This window comes from Temnothorax americanus, unplaced genomic scaffold (genome assembly GCF_048541705.1).
Source record: "Temnothorax americanus isolate GAGA-0224 unplaced genomic scaffold, ASM4854170v1 Scaffold11, whole genome shotgun sequence".
Lineage (NCBI taxonomy): Eukaryota > Metazoa > Arthropoda > Insecta > Hymenoptera > Formicidae > Temnothorax > Temnothorax americanus.
This window is the reverse complement of record NW_027509242.1, coordinates 19884-42357: the sequence shown is the minus strand read 5'-3', so window position 1 is coordinate 42357 and position 22474 is coordinate 19884. Positions and strand designations below refer to the sequence as shown.

At 42.9% G+C, this 22474-nt stretch overlaps 3 protein-coding genes across 6 annotated transcripts; 2 read left to right on the top strand and 1 right to left on the bottom strand.

The window, feature by feature from the left end:
- Nucleotides 1–648: 648 nt before the first annotated feature.
- LOC143908646 (RRP12-like protein) lies at nt 649–6053 on the top strand. The gene is made up of 5 exons (XM_077426398.1): nt 649–4474; nt 4799–4990; nt 5103–5222; nt 5556–5715; nt 5833–6053. Exons 1-5 carry the CDS (start codon nt 973–975, stop codon nt 5927–5929), a joined length of 4071 nt encoding a protein of 1356 aa, XP_077282524.1. The 5' UTR covers nt 649–972; the 3' UTR covers nt 5930–6053.
- On the bottom strand, nt 5759–17743 carry Ca (RCC1 and BTB domain containing protein claret). Of its 4 annotated transcripts, none has more exons than XM_077426394.1 (20): nt 17619–17743; nt 17061–17483; nt 16373–16833; nt 15718–15896; nt 15210–15607; nt 14615–14792; nt 14167–14378; nt 13631–13812; nt 13406–13533; nt 12953–13087; nt 12097–12240; nt 11471–11597; nt 10292–10854; nt 9706–10080; nt 9067–9457; nt 8389–8723; nt 7328–8205; nt 6786–6925; nt 6520–6698; nt 5759–6382 (listed from the first exon to the last, which is right to left on the bottom strand). In XM_077426394.1, the coding sequence occupies exons 2-20, from the start codon at nt 17456–17458 to the stop codon at nt 6125–6127; spliced, it is 5661 nt and encodes a 1886-aa protein (XP_077282520.1). In that variant the 5' UTR covers nt 17459–17483; nt 17619–17743; the 3' UTR covers nt 5759–6124. The 4 variants fall into 4 exon arrangements, with proteins under 4 accessions (XP_077282520.1, XP_077282523.1, XP_077282522.1 ...); XM_077426397.1 differs by having other exon boundaries at nt 7529–8205; XM_077426396.1 differs by having other exon boundaries at nt 12109–12240.
- A 626-nt stretch (nt 17744–18369) lies between these two features.
- On the top strand, nt 18370–22461 carry LOC143908647 (asparagine synthetase domain-containing protein 1). Its single transcript, XM_077426399.1, has 6 exons — nt 18370–18590; nt 18955–19155; nt 19445–20374; nt 20520–20932; nt 21009–21186; nt 21786–22461. The coding sequence occupies exons 1-5, from the start codon at nt 18531–18533 to the stop codon at nt 21181–21183; spliced, it is 1779 nt and encodes a 592-aa protein (XP_077282525.1). The 5' UTR covers nt 18370–18530; the 3' UTR covers nt 21184–21186; nt 21786–22461.
- Nucleotides 22462–22474: the final 13 nt, after the last annotated feature.

Here is a 22474-nt window from a genome sequence, read left to right as displayed (position 1 = left end):
TGCAAGAATTGACCAATCACAGTCGATTATTCTCCTCAAATACAATTGTGATTGGTCAATTTCTGCGACCCACGACCCCACGACTCGCATTGTAGACCTGCAGGGTCATGTTCCAAAACTCACTCTAGTTAACTAAAATGCTATAGTGTACGTGACGTAAACTATAGATTTTAGTTACCCAGAGGCTGCGGTCCATTTGACGCTACAAATGCTTCGAACCATTCCTCTTCTCTTTTCTTTCAATGAAGAAAGAAGGAGAAGAAGAACGCTCCAAAACATTTCTAGCATCAAGTGGACCGCAGCCAGAGTGAGTTTTGGAGTGTCTTGGGACTAGGTGAAAATTACAAAAGTGAGGAAATTCACTAGAGAATCTACAATTTTATTTGTCGAAATCTAGTAAATCTGTTCACTTTTGTAATTTTCACCTCGTCTCAAAATACAAAATTGACCCAGACCCTGTGCATTTGGACGCGTTCAGCAGATTTACCACGCACGCGTGGTCATTTTCAATGGACTACGCAGGACTACGCAGGACTACGCGGCCAATGTCGTCTGTTTGGGTTGCGTTCCAAAATTCACTCTGGGTAACTAAAATCTATAGTTTACGTCACGTACACTGTAGCATTTTAGTTAACTAGAGTGAATTTTGGAACGCAGCCCTGGTGTTTGCGCGCGCACTGCCGCAGTGTGCACTCAGCACTGTGCGAGTGCGCCAGTGTGCGACGTGTGACCACGTGCGACCACGCGCGACATGCGGGACGACTAAAGCTAACCTCTTTTCCTTTGATTTTTTTTCCCGATCCGTTCGAGCATCATTCAGCATCCGTGTTTGCGACGTCGAACGTCGCGCAGTCTCCGTCCTGGGTGGCGGGTGCCTGGGTCCTGGCTAGTCGAACGTGGTCGAACGCGACCCGCAAGTTAGAAGAGTCGGAGAATAGGTGAAAGCGAGAGAAACGTAAGCGTAAGATAAAGATGGGCAAGCTGGCGCCTCGTTTGGCAAGTAGAAAGAAGGCGAAGCGATGGGCGAGAGGCCAGAGTTCCAGTTCCAATCCGGCGACGACCAAGTACCGCGAGCAAGCGACTGGCATGTTTTTCAAGGACCTCCCCGGCCCCGGCACGCTAGGTATCACGAAGGAGGACCTACGGAAGCACGACGCCATTCAAGGTATTCAGCCTGGGTTCGCGAAGCTCGACCTGGACGCGGACCGAGAGGATGGGAGGACGGCGCGCACGTGCGACACGTTCGCCACCACGTACAGCGCCTGCTCCAACCTTTCCTTCGACAGGTTCCTCGCCCGCTTTCAATCGAGCTCGATCGTCCACAAGGAGATGCTGGCGGTGCTCGCGGCCGTGACGGAGGTCATCAAGCAGAACGGTGGTAACGAGACTTCGACCGAGTACTTTGCCGCGTTGATGAGCACTTTGGAGGCGATGGAGGACGACACCTCCGTAGCCGCGACCCTCTCGCTGCTCGGGATGTGTCTGAGAACGGTGCCGAGGAACGTCCTCAACTTGCAATTCGGCCCGACGAGTCAGGCCCTCCTGCGGATTCTCGAGCGGTCGGCGATCGCAAGAGAGAACCATCTCGTTCTGCGACATTGCACAGGCTGCCTCTCGGTGTTGCTGAGAGCGCAGGAGGCTGCCGTTTGGCGCGCGCCCTCGACGACGCAGTTGCTCAACGCCATCCTGTCCTTGGTCACTCACGCCAAGCCGAAGGTCCGCAAGTCCGCCCAGCACGGGATATGTGCCATTCTACGGGGCAGCGACGTGACGAGGAGCGAGGCGCCCGGACTCGCGCCCGCGCCGCCGACTCACCATCCGGCCGCGGGACATGTCGCGACGCACTGCGTCGCGCAGCTCGACGCCGCTTGCGCGCCAGGCTCCTCGCTCGGAGCCACCACTATTCTACATATCCTCACCCTGTTGAAAGATATTATGTCGCGGTTGCCCAAGTCACGCGTAAGGACCATCTGCGAACGTCTGTTGAGCATCATGACGTTGAACAACGTTCTGATAACGTCGTGCTGCCTGCAAACGCTGCACGGGCTGTTGGTCGCGAGGCCGTCGGAGGCGACCTTACCTTTCCCGCAAAACGCAAGTATCATTAAGGCCCTTTACGATTATCAGCCGTCCGCGGACGACGCGCAGCCGACTTTGGCGTGGTTGGCCGTCATGCGGGAGGCTCACTGCAACCTGATGCGCCTGGCCGTCGGGGCCTGGGGCTCCCCGCAGTCGGGGACCGCGGTCGACGTCCTTTCGACGCTCCATCGCGTTACGCCGGAAATGTTCGACAGGTGCCGCGGGCTCTTGCTGTCCAACAGGACGGAGATCGTCGCCGGCGCGTCGCACACCGTCGAGGCCATTCTACGGGACGGCGTGGCACGCCTGTGCGAGGACGAGGAGCGAGTCGGCATATACGAGCCCATCCTGAGGCGCGTCGTCGAGACGTTGCGCGAGGCGCTGAGCTCGCGCTATCTCGGAGCCTGGCGCCACGTCTTTCACCTTACAGCCGTGCTCTTCCAAGTCGCCGGTAAGCTCGCCGCCCGCGCCGGAAGACTCGAGCAACTCGGCAACCTCGTCGAGACCCTGGGCGCGCTGCGAGATTTCCACGATTTCGCGTACAACCGTGAGGCGGAGTACGCCATCGGGGCGGCGATCCGGGCGATGGGGCCTCGGCACGTGTTGAACCTCCTCCCTCTTCGAACCGACGAAGACCCGCGAGCTCCTTGTCGGCAGATAAATCTCAGACGCGCGAGCTGGATGATCCCGCTGCTCAAGGATTGCGTAACGACGGCCGGTGGCACCATCGCCCTCTTCAAGGACGTCTTGCTGCCGATCGCTCGGCACTGCGAGGAAAAAGCGAACGAGACGAGTAGCGGCGCGTCTACCGCGGACGGAAAGACGTACGAGTGCTTGGTAACGCAGATCTGGTCCATCTTGCCGAGCATATGCAACGACGCCAGCGACGTCAAGGACAACTTTAAACACGTCGCCAAGCTGTTGGGTATAGCCATCAACGACCGGAGGGACCTCAGGCTACCCGCGATGGCGGCCCTGAGAAAACTGATTGTCAAGGCGAGGCGGAGCTCTGACAGCGGAGAGACGGCGGCGGCGGCCGACGCGCGCGCCGAGCTCGCCCGCTTCGCCAAAAACTACCTGCCGATCCTCTTCAATCTGTACACCACGAGACCAAGCGGCACGGACGAGGAGGGAGTGCGCCTCGCCGCGTACGACACGATCAAGACCTACGTGACGATCGCGAGCAGCGACTTGGCGAACGAGCTGTTCGATCGAGCGCTGAGCAAACTCGACGAGCCCGACGCGGATGACTTCTTCAAGGAGAGCGTTTACGATCTGACGAGAGCGCTGATCGGCTATACGGACGTCGACAGGCTGCGCAAGTACTACGACGCGTGCGTGCCGGTCTTGAAGAACGCGACCAAGCGGAAGGAGCAGAAGAAGGCTTACCGTTTCCTCGAGGAGATATGCGGCAGCGAGAGGGAGATGTGCGAGCGGTTCCTGCACGAGCACCGGCGCCAGATTCAAAAGACGCTGCGCGCCTCGGCGAGCAGCGTCGTCCGGACGAGTAGAGGAGCGCGTCTGCGGTGCCTCGCGCATCTCGTCAGACGACACCCGCAGCTCGAGGGGACCAAGTTCCTCGAGGCCGTCGTGCCGGAAGCTGTGCTCTGCGTCAAGGATATAAACGAGAGGTGTCGCGACGCGGCGTATCAGCTGCTCAACGCGATCGCCGAGAGATTCCTCAACGAGCCCGACCACCTCAAAGACTACGCGGATATGCTGATGGTGGGCCTGGGCGGCGAGCCAGCCTACGTTAGCGCCAGTCTCCTCGCTCTGGCGTCTGTCACCTATCGTCACAACGATTCTCTCGGCACGGAGATCGTCGCTGAGATCCTGGGACACGCTTGCACCATTCTGACCAGTCCTACGAGGGAGATTGCCGAGTCCGCCTTGTCCTACGTCAAGGTCTACCTCAACGTCACGCCGTTCGACGTGATAGCGCCGACGTTGCCGCGGATAGTCGACGCTCTGTCGCGAATGACCGAGGACTGTAAGCGCCACTTTCGACAAAAGGTACGAGACATCTTTACCAAACTGATAAGGAAGTACGGCTTCGGACCGATCGCGAGCATGGTGCCAGCCTCGGACGTGACCCTGCATAAGAGACTAAAGAATATCAACAAGATCGAAGATGCCAAGAGGAGGAAGCGGGAGCTCGAAAGAGCGAGGAAGCTGGAGCGGGAGACGGCTGACGAGGACGTTCACCTCGTCGGGAGGAGACCTAAAAGTATAGAGGAGATATTGGCCGACAGCGACGAGGAGTTTGAGGCTACGGAGAACGAAGAAGAAGCGAGGAGAAGCGAGAAAAGAACCCCAGGAAAGGACGCTTGGATTCAGGAAACCGAAGATGATATAGTCGATCTCGCGGATCCCGCAGCTGCTAGAACGATCACAAGTTGGTTTACGGAGAATATTTGCACGCGCTCCCTCTCTCCTATCGGATTCAGCTGGTTTCGTCAATTTTCCACGTTTTCCTTTGGTTCTCCCTCGCGACCGCGCGATGAAACAGTCAAACTCTGGATTTATAGAATCGACCGTCCCCGTCGCGCGAGAGTTTATTTTTAATTTATATCAATGTACTGCACGATGTTCCCTCTATCTCCGTCTAGAAACCTAAAACCTAAAAAGGAATCGAGAATAAAGTTCAAACTTAAAGAACGTTGTAGCTGACGTTCGTGGGTCTTGCGATAATCGCGTTCGTTTCTTTTGTACGTTTTAGCTACGCAACCGGGTGTGTCGAATCTAAAGATTCCAGAGAAGAAGATAAAGAATCGTGGCTTTGCGACTGCACCCGATGGACGCCTCATCATTAGGGACGATAACGAGAGAGACAGCGACGCGGAGGAAAGGACGAAGAAGAAGAAGAAGAGAAAGACTTCTTTCTCCCAGAGTGATTCGGAAGACGCGTACAGTAAGTACTTGAAACACGTACTTTTGTTCAGACATGAAAAAAGTGCATGTATTATATCGTCATGCGATATACGAATGTATATGTATAATGTATATGTATTTCTACTTTGTAGAAGACGAAGATGATGTCGCGGTAGTGACCACAAAGACCGCTGGCAAAAAACGTAAATACAGCTCAAGTACATTGGATGCGATGAGCTTAAAGAGCAGCCAGTCAACGTCGAGATATCGAGGTAACGTTAAAAGGTTTCGCATTACAGAGTATCTCAAGACACTTGACTTTTTATGACTTGAAGAAGTGTCGCTTGTGTGTATAACGCCTTAAAGAAATCTTTTGGAACGTTAAGAACGAAAAGACAATGTTTGAGACACGTTAATGCGATAAACGAGAACGTGGATTTGCGACTTGTATAATAGTATCGCCAATAAGATACGGCAGAAAACATATCGTTGTAAAGAGACGAGCACGAAAGCATTCATCCGTTGTGTTGCGATAAATGACGAATGCGTTCGTGCTCGTACGCCAGCTAAATATTAGTTGTATTGATTTTTCCGTTGACGTTCAGCCGGTGGCTCGGGTATTCATCGACCGCTAAAAGCGACGAAAGTAGACTGTGAACCCGGTTCGGAATATCGTGCGACGAAGGCCAGGGGAGATATTAAGAGGAAGGGTAAACCAGATCCCTACGCATATGTACCCTTGACGAGATCTATATTGAACAAAAGGTAACATCAACAGATTTTAGATCTTAATATTAAGTGCACCGTGTACTTTGTACATATATATTATTCTCACGTTGTTCTTAATATATATTAATAACGTGATACATTTACACTTTACAGAAAGAAGAAGAAAAATGCGGGCAAATTTCAGAGTATAGTTTCTGGGACGAAAAAGGGCGCCCGCGCAGGTTTACGCAATAAACGAAGAAAGCGTTAGAAACGGATAACAATCCTACGTGTTAATCATAATATTGTCCAACGATAGACGTATATCGATTATTATTATTATTGTTATTATTACGTACGTATTTTCAAATACATGGTTAAACACGTAACCACTATTTCCCACGCTACGTCAGTCCACGTGGGATATATGCGATTGTGACATATCAAAAGGGGGTTAAAGGTACCTTTAATCTTTTACCGTCGTTACTCTCAATGCTCCGCGTATACATAAAGGACACAGAATCTCTGGTTTAGAAGTGTGGGGTAACATATCTCCTAAATACTGCGATGTACATGGAAGAGTTAACGACGGAGATGTTAATAATTCAGTTTCCATCGTCGGCACAACATCTGCTTCGTATAGAGAGATTGGAAAGTGGTGTCCGCAAGTAAATATCATATTGTCTTCTTCCGTTGTGAGCAAGTGATTTATAGCATCCGAGTCCTGTTTTAATGTTAAAAAGATTCAACTACACGTAGTCACGTACACGTGACGTTGATGAAACTAATGGCAACCACGTATACGTAGCGTAATGAAAATCTCGTCTGACTGATGCGATCTCGGTAAAATATGGTATTTACCTTAATGTGTGTAAATAATCTGGAATCTTCCATTTCGGAAAATACCGTGCTGACGATACCTTCCATCATTTGTCCTGGCGTATTATTTCTACTTGTGCCTGGATATCCGTTTAAAGGTGCTCCGTACGTGTCCGCCATTAAAGAGGAGAAAATTTCAACGTATTCCGGCATGATATCATCTGAAATGTAAGAGTTCGCGTTCCGTTATGCTAATCACGTTCAGAAGCTCTTCACTTTGAAAGATGAAAGATATCAAGCTAAGCAACCTTCATCTATACGCTGCATCAACATCGATAGCACCCGAAGACAAAATTTGATTGAGAATAAGCTGTTTGCGCACCACGCCTTTCCTTCTTCGTCGTACATTTTGCTTACATTCTTCAAGTATCTTCCTATCGCATCCTGACTGTAAAGTGAGATAATGATGGAATAGTGAAAAAAATGTGCGTCACGTCGTCTCGTCTCATTCCTGATTTTCATGCCTAGTCAGGGATTCCTAAACGTTTTTTTTTTTTTTTCCCCTCAATTAATACTTGATCTGTAGTCGTATTGCAGTTTTAGTGCACAGCATCGTGGATCTTGTGTATATTTTTTACCTTCTTTTGTTCTCTACGTCGGAAAGATGCTTAGATGTTAGAGTTAAGCAACGTTGAGCTTTTAAACTGACATGAGTCTTGGAATCCCTGTGTGCATCATTAAAAATAAACGAACGCACACTCAAGAGAGTACGCGAGTCGTACGCGCGAAGAGAAAAACGCGAGCAAAATCCTGCTCGAGCGTAATGCAGCAAGGTGCAATATTGACTTACCAAAAAAGTAATAATCCAAGAGGGTAATAAACGATGTGTACATGTTCGAGAAAAACGTTCTCCAAGCTTTGCATCGGTAAATTGTGCACGATCCAAAAACCAATTGCACTTTGCAACATTTCACATTTTACGGTATTTGCTTCGTTCGTAATACTTTTTAAATAGAACTTTAATGCTCTTATGGTTTCATTGATTACGTACGTCCTCTGAGAACGCGAGGACACCTTATCCAAGAACACAGTCTTCTCTTCATTCACGTCGCAACGATCGTCATTCACACGCGACAGATTTGCTTTCGTGCAGACCGATCGAGATGACGTTTGCGCAGAGTTACGTAGAGTGACGTCATTAAAAATAAGATCTTCGATCCATCCCTGTCGTTGTTCGTCTTCGTTATTAGCGTTACGCTCGGTGTCGGAGTGGTCAGTGTTAACGTTCAGCGAGAGACCGTCGTCGTCTTTTCGAGTTCCGCATAATTCTTCCAAACCACCTTGACAATCGAAAGAGTATACGTCTTGCGCGAGTGTTTGCAACGTATTCAACGATCTACTCGTTGAAATTTTCGTCCAGCTTCGAGCAACGCTGTTTTCCAAGGCGTCTATGAGATTCTTCTCCGCTTGTCTATTAAATAATTCGGTGTTCCTCTTGATATCTCGGGACAGCATGGAATCCCTCGTCATATCAACGTTTGGTGAGCTAGTCTCGAGGGTTGAGTTTATTCTCTCATGTGAAACTTCTCTCTCTGATCGTTGAGAATTTCTGGATGACTGAAGGCTCACGTTATGCAACATTTTCAATTGATAAGTGAAAGCAGCTGGAACATTATTTTCTAATGCTGCTATTTTAGAACAAGCTTGATAATTCTCCAATTCGATACACTGCAACGGAAAAATTTTACCTTACAAAACTGTCGTTTTTAGCAACAGTATCGCGTTGCGTGCCACACATTTTGCTTCGAATTAAAAATTTAAACACACACGTTAACACCGTTGATCGTAAAGTTAGCAGTGTCACGTGTGCCGCATCTCGTATCGATCGCCCGATAAAGCGGATCAACTCACCTTTTCTATAATATTGGCAGACGTGTATAAACCGTAGAAATGTTCCAGAATATAATGAAGTGTCACGTCCCCAGGTGATCTTTCGATAACGCTCAAAGGACGGACGGATCCGGCGAGAGAAAATGCGTCGTTGGATCGATAAGATATCACTGGGGTAGAAATGCCAGGTACTTGACTAGGGACGTCCAGAGCTATGTGCAGCGCCGTAGGGAGCCGTACTATTCGCTTCGATGATTTCAGCAATACAAGTTTATCGTCGGCATCATGTGCCTCTTTCGCAGGAATGCGACCCAATTGCGCTCTGCTGTTATTACCCCAAGCTAACACCGTACCCCCTAAAAGATAAACCACATTGAAATATATATTTGTAATGCTGGAACGTTTTATTTTCAAAAGCCACCATAAAAGCCACCGTGCATTGTGTATGTGCGTAAGAGAGAAGAGCGGTTAATATAAACCGTCAATTAAATCTTCGCTCAAAATTTGGAATACCATATTAAATACGTAGTAACTTGATTAAATTAGTTTGACGTCGAAAGATTCGAGACTATTTGTGTGCCACATATTTTAGCTTAAGATAGATAATACTATTTAAACAGCTCTATATCAAGAATATTGTGTGTGTGAGTATGCAAGAGCGCGCGCGTATATATACATATATATTTGTTCCTTTGTAACCTGGTTGTATCGCCACCGTATAATCATATCCACAAGCAATACCAACAGCATTAATTATAGGATTGATTCTCTCTTTCGTCAGGCCAGCATTTCCTGTACGCACAGATGAGTCACTGATATTCCCATTGTTTTCAGACGCATTTCCATTATTTACCAGTGAGTCGATCGACTTGGCGCCAGTGTCCAAGTCCCATTGATTTTGCATTCTTTTAAAATCATTGTGTCTAGGGGGTATTTGTGCAAAAACACAGGCGGACGTGTAATATAAAGGCGTTGGACGTGACACTTCTCGCCGCGTGCCGTTACCTATCTGACCATCTAGATTGCGGCCCCATGTATATAAAGAGCCATCCTTTGTTATCAATGCATTATGATGACACCCAGCTGATATCTGCACAAATGAGCACAGGTTACATCATATCTACATAAAGTATGCAGGATTCTTTTATACTATACTAACAATACGATACTAACGTCACGAACTAATACTCTCCGCGTCTACGTTGAAGATAAAAATATTTGTAAATGTAAATATTTTACTACATTACTACTACATCATTATCATTATTATTATTATTATTATTACAAGCGCAACGTCTAAATTTCAGGCGTTCGTACGAATCTCCTTATATTACGAACCTGATTAATTTGCCCTTTTACCAAACTTGTATCGACAACACATGGCTTCAAATGTGCTTGACTCTCTTCGGTCAAACCAAAGTTGAGGCCTTTCAACGCTGCGTTTTCAGTCTCGGGTCTCTTTTGTGTTTCTATATCGGAAGTACGCGCTTTTGTTTGAGCAGACTCGGTTTGTACACCATCCACCAAAACGTCTTCCTTTATTTCTTCGTTTAGATTTGTACGTTTCTCCGGCTCCTCCAAAGCTTTACTCTTTTTCTCCGTAGCATCTCGTTGCTCTAGTATACGCGTTTTTTTTTGCGCTTGTGCTTGCAATCTGAGAACCTGAGGACTCGCGCCCCATATGTATACGTTGTTAGCGTTAGTGACAGCTAGCTGCAATACGCGTATAAAATCGCTTTTGTTATTCATCACGATGGTTACAGACACGGAGATTTATTTTATTTATTTATTTTTTCTTTTTACAAAAAGTAACGAGCGGTTTCAATGGTCGTCATTTTGCAGTGAAAGAAAAAAGAAATAAAACGATTAGATGTATTTAACTATACATCATGCAAGTCACGCATGTTGTTGTCTAGCGACTTACATTATGAAAGTATCCGGTACTTATAAGCGTTATCCCGTCGGGTAACGCGACTTTTGTCGGGATAGAACTTTTGGCCGTGTCACCTGTTCCCAATTGACCGAGAACATTACATCCGAAGGCGTACACAACACCGTCTACCGCGAGTGCCAAAGTGTGCGCGTATCCAGCGCTAATATAACATACGACTACGCCAAGCAGAGTTTTGACCATAGATGGTGTAGCCTTTTCGTCGGTGTTACCGAGGCCCAGCTGTCCGTGAACACCCCAACCCCACGTAAATATTCTGCCATCCGCGGTTAGTGCTACGGAATGATATTGTCCAGCTACCGCGTCGATAATAATCTCTTGCGCTAACGAAGTAATTAATTCCGGACTCGAACATTGTAGCACCTTGCCAAGTCCTAACTGACCAAATTGACTAGCTCCCCAAGCATAGATTCCATTGTTGGTAACTGCCAGGGTGTGGCAATGTCCACACGCGACACTGAACACTTCAATCTTCATACTTTTGAAGAAGCATATGGCGTGCGGTGTCCCATATCGCAAAACACTAGAGCCCGTACCTAGACACGTGATTAACGACGTGTTGTTCAATGAAAGACGTGTACAACTATTGTGAAGAAACTTGATGAGACTGAGTGTGATCATCAGGCAAGGGAACGCCAAATGGCCACGCCGCGAGCATATATGTACGACAAGAAGGTGTTTCAATATTTATCTTCAATCATCTTCAATCTGTACATACACGTTGTACGCGAATGGAATCTTTTAGATGTGTAAAATACAGCAGAGCTGCTAAAAAATCTTAAAAAATTATATATCACGTGACCGGACGTTGCTCATCTCGATGCGAATCTATAAGACTAAACATTCAATATATGAGATTAGACATTTTTCTCAAGTAAAAAAACAATTTTTTGAGTTGTTTTCCCTGCGCTCTTCTCGCTGTTTTTTCCATTTATCTATAAGAAAAACTAAAGATAATGGAAGATACAGTTCGACGTGTTGGTTTTTCGATATTCAGTAGGAGATTTGTTTGCATCTTTATCTCATATTCGGTTGGCTCACCCTGGCCGATTGAGGTGTGTGTGTGTGTGTGTGTGTGTTTGTACATTTATTTAATTTTTGACAACGTTGTGATGTAGCATTACGCTTTAAATACCCTGCTAATATACGTACCTAGACAACCTTGCACCGAACTTCCCCAAGTGTAGATATTACCGTTTCTAACAAGCGCAACGTGAGAAAATCCAGTACTTAACGATCTCCTCTTAAAATCAACGTGCGGAGTCACTCCCGAATAATCCTGTACAGATCAAAGTGTAAAGTTATAATTCAGTTTCATTATAGGTCGACTTGATGTTTTCGCATAGATACGTGATTTTCGGCAAATGACAAGCGAGACCGACGTCCTCCATTAATCAAAAGACGTATGCATTCGTCTATACTTGATGATGTGCGTTTTCCTCATTCTCTCACAAATACGTGAATATCCGACGCGGATAAATAGCACGCGGGTCGTACGCTTTATCGTCAATGCACGTTGACGCAGACTGGATTTCGTTACTTTTATCAGAGATTAGTTTGCGTACAAACCATCTAGAATCAAGTTTGATTAATATCTGAAAATAAGAATTTTCCTGAGCAAGACTTGTAGAGATGTTTTGAAATATGTGAAACAAAAAGTTGACGAACGTCCTCAGTAATCTTTCGCTAATAAAAGCTTTTCTGGAGCTGGAGCGACAATCTCGTTTCCCCTTTACCAAATGCAGACGTATACCTAGATTAGGATTAGGATTTACTACCTTATTACTTACCTTCGGCACGTGCACGTCGTACAAAAAAGCATATTTGCCATTTGGGTTTAACAATCGTTTTTTATGAATAAGAGTCAACAAAACTAGAATAAACGTTTCTATTATCTCTTCCACGAGGGTATCAGGCTGATCCTATAAAATGTTTTCGTTATATGATAAAAAAATGTTCTAATACCACTTTTAAAAGATGTCCTTTTACCAAAGATAACTGATTTAGAATCAAATATTTTCTTCGCGGAAAAGTTGCGGAAAACCATTTGACTCTCTTTCGAGTACGTAACTATGAGGAATAAGGGGACGTACGTCCGACCACGTAAGTTTCAGTAGAGAAAATAGATAACAAAATATAAGCTTCATTACGAGCTTCAAAAAGGAATAGTACGTTAAGGCAGACAAACTTGCAAAGTTATAGAAAGTTATGTGCAATGTTAAAAGCTTAAACCATATCTCTCGACATTCTCGCTAAGAAAATCACGTGGCTAAATATCTGTCAAGTTAAAAGGACATTGCTTAAAACAACCTGTGTTGGGATATCGCGTATGGGTAACATTCCAAAATTCGATCGATTTTCTCTCAATAAAATTTTTATCCGGGGCTATTTGTAAACTTTACACTTTCTTAAAATCCAAATGCAGTTAAATATCTTGGTCAACGTGGTCAAACTAAAAATTTGTTCAAGTAAAGCACATTTGATGGAAAAAAAACCTTTTTGTATACCTGTAATTTTATTTGCAAAAATTTTTTTCTATTCTAAATAACATCGAGAACTAATCCTTCATGACATGAAGGATTAGCGTGCGAATCTTGAGAACATCTCATACACCAGAAACTCAATACTACTCACCATATTATCCATAGAATCTATAGAATGACACTGCGTAGATCGTTGCGTGCACGCTACCACTTTATGACGTGCTTTACATTGTACTAATTTAGGTCGTAATACTGGATTTGTTGGATCATACAATGTTACTAGTCTCTGTGGAATATTTCAAGCTGATGAGCATACGCGTAGTTGAAACATAATCTAAAACTCTATTTCGATTCCACGAAACGTACCAAACGTTAAATCATAAGTACTCGCGTTTGATTAACTCGATCGAAACAATTTTTCTTCTGTTTTCATGCAACGTCTATGAACGTAGAGAAGCAAAGTATACCCAATATACAACGTTTTATATCGCTTTCTCTCTCTTATTTTCGGTTTTTTACGTTTTATATTTGTTAATAATTTACGTTGTAATGCAAACATTTGTGTAACTTATCAAGTGAATACTTAAATGTTAAGGTTTCTCACCTGAAGCACGAAGATCTGAGAATCTCGCAGATTACTGCGCACAAATGACACGTGAGCTCTAGCTAAATCGTAATTCAATAACATCGATTGCATTAAATCAGATTCACTTAAACATATGAGTAAACCATCTAAAATAAAAACACACATTCACATATTTGTAACTACTATTTGGAAACGTATACGTATATGTATGTATGCGCATAAATTTACACACGTATAACGTACATGATTTCGGATAAATGTCGTTTGTGCCAAATATTTGTATTGCCTTTACAAGAATGTCCAACATTTGATTGTACAGACTTCTTTGTGTAGCCAAGTGATGCACGACCTCCCAGAGGTAAGTTTGACCAGCTATATTAATAGCTAATAATTCGTCGTAAAATGTATTTGTGGACAAAAAGTATCTAAAAATAGAAAATTTTAGATTAAAATATAATTTTACATACATGATCTATATACACGCGCGCTACACACACTTCTATGATATCTTTTAAAATCTTCAAGATGGAAAAAGTAAAAGCGAGAAAAGAGCTGAAGGACGCTTTGACGTGCAAAACATCTCGGAAAGTATAAACCGAACGTATGTAAAGAAGCGGATATCGTAAGAGAGAAACATTTCGTTCAAAGCCATTATTCCGAGATTTTAAAATCATCGAACGTGTTGTTAATAAATATATTTAGATATCCGCGTAAAGATGTCTCCGTACACAGGAAACGTAGTATGTTTTGTAAATGTACGTGTAAGATGTGTCACTTACAAGAACTCCTTATAGATCGCTTTAGATTGTTCCGACCAAACCCTCAGTGTCATTTCAATAAAGGAAAGTACACATAAATTAGACAAATGTATCCTTGTTGCACGAGGCATCTCAGTAATTACAGGTGTCAGTAAACAATGAGTTAGACAACTTAATAATTCTGAAGTATGGCCGATCGATGCAAACTTTAACACGCTCTTCAATAATTTACACTGAAATAAAACGTTTGAACAAAAATCAAATTATTTATGATCACAAAGTAAAAAAACATTTAAATCTAAGATCATCTAAACGTTCCTAACAAATATCTGACGATATAAATAGCTTGTCATCAAGTACACGGGTATTCTGTTTGGAATATCTTGGAAGACAACGTATTTTGTCATCTCTCTCCCCCCCCTCTCTCTCTCTCTCTCTCTCGGATATATCCACGATGGCCAATATCTACCTTAGATATCTTATATGAAGCTACTGCACGTGAGACGTCTTTATTCGATAGGAATATATCGCCTACATATTCCAACAAGTGTTGTCCCGTTAGTCCAAAAACCATTGCTAATTTTCCCGCTTTTTGCAGCTCGTTTTTCTTCAGTACCACGTCCATGAAAACTGATAGAAGAGATTTTCTAAAGTAAAAAACGATAATTTAGTAACACACTCATTGTCAGTGTATAGTAGCAGAAAAATTATATACAAATATTTAGAAAGTACGTAGTATTAGACGTGTGCACGCCCATCAACGGCTGAGACAAAAATATGACATACATACAAGCACGTCAACGAATAATGCACGACACAGTGACGACTCTATTTTTTATAAAATAAATAAACAAATGAGAACATTTTGCGCATCTCAAAGCCCAACCCCATAATATTAGGGAAAAAAAAACTATATTATAGAAGATAACGTTTTGTTGAACGTGTTTCACACATGTAATATAAAACAGATAAAAACAAGGAGATAAAAAACAACACGTTTGCTTATCGCGTCGCCTTGTGTGAATGCTTTTCCCCGTAAATATTATGATAAACTTTAAACTGACCTTAAAACAACTTGGTATACACAGCGCGTTGTAACAATTATACATGTATCCAAACTAAGCGGTTCGCTTTTAATATCTCTTACATTCTTTGGTAAGGTACATTTACTCTCGATCTCCTCAGAGACTTTTCTCGGTACTATATTATCGAATTTTGTTACTTTGTATACCGCGCGTATCACTTCCTTACTGTTTTTAAAAGAAAATGTCCCGATAACAGACTCGGGATTAAATTGATAGTCTCTGTTTATACGAGTCTCAGACAATTGATCGGATATTATATATATCGCACGTTGATTAACGTCGGTAATAAAAAATAATCTGTGCGCTAATAGAACAGTTTCGCACTCGAATATTTTGTGCCGTGACAAGGGTACCACAGTTAGATCTGGACCGTGTATCTGAAACAGAGATCATTATATTGGAAGACTAACGTATTAATGCTAGTGCGCTCAACGCTAGGGAGGCAAACCAAAAGAGAGACAAGTCGAACGTTCACAAAAGATCTTACCGTGATGTACGTAGTGACAGGATGATAGCATGTATATAATTGTCGATCTTCCCTGTCATATTGCAAAGATAGGAAGGTATCTCTCGATATTGGTTCTGGACTGATAAAACCTACGTTAGATTCCGCGATTTCCAGGTTGACGGGACATCCCGTACCGCTTTCTCCAATACTTGCAGCATCTGTGATATTAATATATGTCACGTTTAAAGTTTTATGGATCTTTTAGCGATGGTACGGATGCGCGCGCAGATGTACATGCACCCAGAATGTCGTTATCCGTGAACCGGGCCTAGTGGACCTTGACTCGGTCACGTTTCTTCGGCAAGTCCACGGCAAAAGTATCGTAAAAGTGACGATATACGTCACGTAACTATGTACGTCTTTTTTTCACGCAGATATATAAATTAAGAGAAGGGAGGGAAAAAAATATTGTATGCGCATGTTATATCGCATATTACAACGATGTATTTCGTTACGAAGGGTAACGTAAAAGAAAAAACTACGTTGTCTGCTTCTTTACGTAAAACGTCGAAATGTCCTCTTTTACCATAAATAAAAAAAAAAGTAATACAACGGTTCCCGTGCTTTTCCCTTGAAAGATACTTAATATTACATTTTAAATATTTTTCTAAATATATTTAACGTGTATACCTACCATGGCACTGCAAACTCTCCCCCAATGGTTGATTTTTGGTATCGCGTATCTTTTGCTTAAGACGAGCCAGTTTTTCAACAGAGAGTTGTTTAAGTTCTTGTAATTTAGACTTCGTAGGAACAGACTCTCCCGCGTTCGTCGCATGAACATGACGAGTGCCATTTGAGTTTAGTTGGTTCGTCGTAGGTTCTTTGTTTTCAAACGTGGGCAAAAGATTGAAAGACGCGTGTTCCAAAGGCAAACGCCATTGCTGTTGAACGTTACTGGTTATCAAAAGAGACGCAATTTCGTTGTATTCATTTCGACAAATATGTAGTCCACTTATACTTTCCGTAATATACGTTATGCCTAGCTGTTGTCCATTTAAAAGATTTATAAATATAGTTGCTCCACATTCCGTTCCTACAATGCCTATATCCATAGACATTTTCATATCCTTCCACCATGTAACAGCTCGTGGTCTGAAAACAATGGTATACGTGAATTTAAAGAAATCTTATGTAACTGTAAACGTATATGATATATTTACGAGATAAACACGAGATATGGGAATAGAACGTTGTATAAAAAACAGCAAATGCAGAAGAGAATATAACGTATGAGAATAGAAGAGAATAGAACGGAAAGAGTACTAGAAACTTTTGAAACGTACTGCCGACTCGAGACATATTTTGTTCGCGTAACGTACCTGAAATGAGAAAGCTGAGACGTCACAAAAGGAATATATGTCGCATCGTCAGTCTTCCATCTCTTGTCAACGATGCACGTTTCATCGACTAAAGTTAAAGCAGGTACGATGTACAACGAACCGTCTAAAGTTACACACAACAACCAAATACCGCTTGAATCAAAGCAAAAAGCAGCTATTTGTTTATGTGGTCCTTGAAACCAAGGTATTTTTTTAACAACGGGTAGGCAAGAAGACGCTCTTTTGAAATAAAGAATAATTTCGGCATTCGTGGTTGCCAGTGCGAGAAATAATGTTCCTTCAAGTTTGCACTGCACACTATGCTGTATCTCAGTGGTTTTAATTAAACATTGCAGCTTAAATAAATTCTCGTTGGCCACTATTGCCTGAAGATCCATCTTGAATATTTATCTGATATTTCTTCTGAAATAATAAACATGTTGAAAATGTATGTCACTTTACACACATAACACACACAAACGTCACTTGTAAAAAATATAATTTTTGGCAACAGAACAAGATTACGTTATACATAACGAAGTAATAATAATATATTACTTGTTTTTCTTTTTGTTAAATATTTCCAATATTTATGTAATCAAGCTTGTCCGTCAGAAACCTCTTATGAGGTATGTACACATACATAACCTATTATAATGTTGGATCCTGGAGAGGGTACGTATGTGTGTGTGTGTGTGGTGTGTGTGTATAGGCACATGCGTAAACTTATGCCCGATCTACAATAGCTGTAGTAAGTCTCAAGCTGTAAGAAATTGACCAATTACAGGCGAATGTGAGGAGAATAATCGACTGTGATTGGTCAATTTCTTACATCTTGAGGCTTACTACAGCTTACTACAGCTATTGTAGATCAGGCATTATGCCCCATATATTAAGGCCTTCACACACGACGCGACGGAAGACGTAAGACGTAAATTGTCCTCTTAGGGGAATAGTCGACTCTGATTGGTGGATTTCCTTACGCGTTACGTCTTACGTCTTCCGTCGGTTCGTGTGTCCAGGCCTTTACGCGCAACACGTTTTCATATCTACTACTGTTTTTTCTTTGCAGAATGTCAAAATGGTCAGAAAAATTGAAGCACGTTCAAGAAAACCGGAATAACAGCGTTCAAAAACTTCATCGATAAGGCAGAGTTTCCACTGAGCGCGTCACGCGTCGCGTCATCCGAGTTGACCAATAAAAACATTTCATTTTGATTCCGTCACAAGTAATGTAATAAAATAGGATATGTTGATTGGTCAACTTGTGGTGATGACGCGACGCGTGACGCGCTCAGTGGAAACTCGGCCCACGTGCTACTTGGCTCCGGTCACGTGCTAAGTCGGGCAGGTTAGGTGTCTCGTGATTTTATTTCATCAAACAACTTTATTTAGACATTTCGCAGTGATTAAACTTGATTAAACTGTAGTGCATAGCTGCATATATCAGTCTTGACCAGTATCCACACAATGTGTGGAATATTTTGTTCCATATATCAACCCGAACAAGTCTCTGACGCCACTAAACAGGTAAGTTGCGTTAAAAATATAAGATGCAAGATTATTTGTTTAGAAACCCTATTAGCCAGAAAAGTGTATGTATAAAGCGTAGGATGTAGAAAGAAAAAAAAACAGATTTTTCAGAACCTTAATAAAGAAAAATTTATATAATACGTGTTAATATCTCATTAACTTATGGAAGGAAGAGAATAGCAGAACGTTTTGTTGGCAACTTTTTTTGTGCAACTTTTAAAAAAATTGAGTTTGACACCGCATTTTTCGAAAAGTTGATTAATTTAACAAGAGCTGAGAGCAAAGAGAGACTCGTCTTGCGTCTACTACATTTATTGTAGTAAACATAAGGTACATTAACTTTTTTCAAACTGTTTTGAAGTGGAATATTTGCAAGGATGCGATAGCTGCGCGAGGCCCTGATTATTTAATGGAGAAACGTTTGACGTTAAGTCGTGACTGGCTTGGACATTTTGCTGCTGCAGTGTTATGGATGCAAGGACCTAGAATAACGACGCAGCCAAGTTTAGATGACAATGAAAACTTGTTACTTTGGAACGGAGATCTTTTCTCCGGTCATTTGGTACGTAACGCATGTGTGCGAAATATTCCGATAAAATACTTTGAATGACGGTCATTATTAAAAATAGTTTATACGTTAATAGTGTGCGGAATATTCACGAAATAAATCATAGCTCATAAAAATAGAAATAGGTAAAGCTGAGTTTGTACTTGGTTAAAATTATAAAAAGTCGATCTTTTGGACCCTTTGGGCGAGAGACGTAATGTAGAGAGATATACACGTAAGAAATATCTATATATATTTTAACACGTGCGCAACAAACTACACGACGTACCTACGTTTGTTTTAGGCAAGAGACGATGTTTGCGATACAAGTATTATATTGACTGAATTACACGCGTCTAAGGATGTCACGTCTGTGCTTCGGAAGATCGAAGGCCCTTATTGTTTAGTGTATTATCAAAAGTCGAGCAATACGTTATACTTTGGACGAGATATTATCGGACGGCACAGTTTACTTTTGAAAGTGGATAACAAGGCTACGTCATTGACTTTAGCTTCGGTTGCGAATAAAAAAATGAAAGGGATTGTAGAAGTACCGGCTATAGGTATCTTTGCGATGAATTTAAATATGTCGCGGATAAATTTAGCATGTTATCCGTGGAAAGAACCTGACTTGAGGTTCACGGATATTATCGAAGTACTGGAGACAACGTTAAGTGTGGATATTGACATTAAAGACACTATCGTGGACGCTTGTTCCGCGGCGTGGACAACGTTGCCGCTGCATCCTAGTCGAAAAGATGTGGAATATCTAGAGAATGTACCATGTAGTAAAGATTTTAACGATATATTGCACGATCTGTTGAAATATGAAGAGGTAAATGAAAGAGTCGAACGTTTGACAGAACTGTTGCATGACGCAGTGAAAATCCGAGTAAAGAAGAAACCAACGTATTGCAAGACGTGCATAAGGATCGTACTAAGCGGCGGAAGTGTTACTTGCACTCATTCCAAAATCGGCATATTATTTTCTGGTGGCCTAGACTCGGCAATTTTAACAGCAATCGCCGACAAGTACGTTCCGGAAGACGAAAGCATCGATCTCATTAATGTCGCGTTTGAAAGACCTGCGAGCAAAAACCAGAACGCGAGTCACGCAAACACGGAAAAAGGGACGGCAACGCAAAAATATGACGTACCGGATCGAAAAACGGGACGACAAACGTATTCTGAATTGTTGCGAATTTGTCCCACGAGGAAATGGAATTTTATACAAGTACAGTTTTCCTATATTCGTTTGATTTTTATATCTTATTTATATCTTTCGATATTTTTTTTTTTTTTTTTCCGAGAAAAGATAAAAAGAACGAAAGATGTCGTGTCATCATTTTTCTGCGTACAATGTAACGTGCTTATTTCAGTGTAACGTTGCACAAGTGGAACTACAACTGTATCGTGCGTCGCGAATTTGTGATCTCGTGCATCCACTACGTACAATTCTGGATGATAGTCTAGGATGCGCAATGTGGTTCGCGAGTCGAGCGAAAGGCCGTCTCTACCCAGGTAACGAAGCGTACGAATCGCCGTGCAGGATATTGCTTTTAGGCATAGGCGCGGATGAATTATTTGGCGGATACATGAGACATAGAACCATATTGAGGCACAGGGGATGGGACGCACTGATGCAAGAATTAAGTATTGACGTGGCCAGGATTTCCGAGAGAAATTTAGGTCGAGACGACCGGATTGTTTCCGATCACGGGAAACAATCCCGTTTACCGTATCTGGACGAAAATCTGGTGAAATATGTGCAGCGTTTAAAACCATGGGAGAGGTAACGTTACATAACATTTACATAAACACGTAATGGCGTAAAACGAATGAGCGCGTGACGATAAAATCCGTGGCAGATGCTATCCGACTGAGAAAATGCCAAGTGGATTGGGAGATAAGTTACTATTACGTTTACTAGCCTGCAAGATTGGTTTTCAATGTACGGCTACGTTTCCTAAAAGAGCTTTCCAGTTTGGCTCACGAATTGCAAATGGTAAAGAAAATGCTACGGATGTATCAAATAGGTTGTAAGACGTAAGTATCATATCCGTATATCGTTATAACATGGGTCGTCGTCAGTCCAATCGTTAATCTCTAAGCCGTAAGAACGTGACCACGTACAGTCGAGTATTCTCTTTACCGTTCCTTTTTGTGCGTAGTCACGTTCTTACGGCTTAAGCGCAAAACACAGACTTTTGCCGAACGCACAAGTGCTGGTCTACAACCTTGCTTTAAAAAATATCGAGCAGCAACCCACGCGGCGAGGTGCGCGCAGCAGTGGCGTAGAAAATATCGCCTCGCTGCGTGGTTGCTGCTCGGTGCTCGACGCTTGACGCGTCCTGTCTGTTAGGCCCTTAAGCCGTAAGAACGTGACCACGCACAGTGGAATGTGAGGAGAATACTCGACCGTGCGTGGTTAATTTTTTACGGCTTAGAGCTTAAATATCCTTTAAAGCAAGGTTGTAGACCAGTACTTGAGCATAAGCATAAGAAACGTACGTGGTCTTCTGCACATGTATATGGACCACGCAATGGCTTTATCCAGATAAACTTGCATAGGTGCATAGGCATATGCCGATATACATTTTGCATGCGTAAATAATTTAATTGGTATATTATTTGCCGTATAACAGAGAGAGAGAGAAACCCGAGAGCGGCCACGCCGGCGTTTTACGTGACACCGTTTTACTCGACTGCTTGGAGTGCTTGGTACGTCACTCAAGACCGCGACAACCCTGATGGGTAAATTTTTGTGACCACCAAAGGGGCCCCAGGGGCACGGCCTGACTGAAGAGTGCTGACATTATCAACCGTTTTGGCTGTTCCAAAGATAACGTAATTATCATAAACTAGAAACGTACAAATCTTAAGCTGGCGTCAGACAGGACGCGTCAAGCGTCGAACAGCGAGCAACAACCACGCAGCGCGAGGCCATATTTTCTACGCTACTTTATCTATGCCACTGCTGCGTTCACTTCGCTGCGTAGGTTGCTGCTTGCTGTTTGAGGCTTGACGCTTGACACGTTTTGTCTCACGCCAGCTTTTAAAGATTTGTACAACTATGGGCTTTTTTTGTCATCAGATCATGTATAAACCATGTATTAAGATTTGTACATTAAATATCACACGAGGTCCATATATTTAGCCTCTCATCTACAACAAAATACAAAAACATTAATATATTCGGCGTGTAATACGATTGTACGTCGTTTGTACACATGAATGTCGTGTGATTTTTAGTGTTTGTACATTCTTGGTTAATAAAAAAAAAAAAAAAAAAAAAAATAAAAATAAAAGTTTTACTAACAAGAGCAGACCTCTA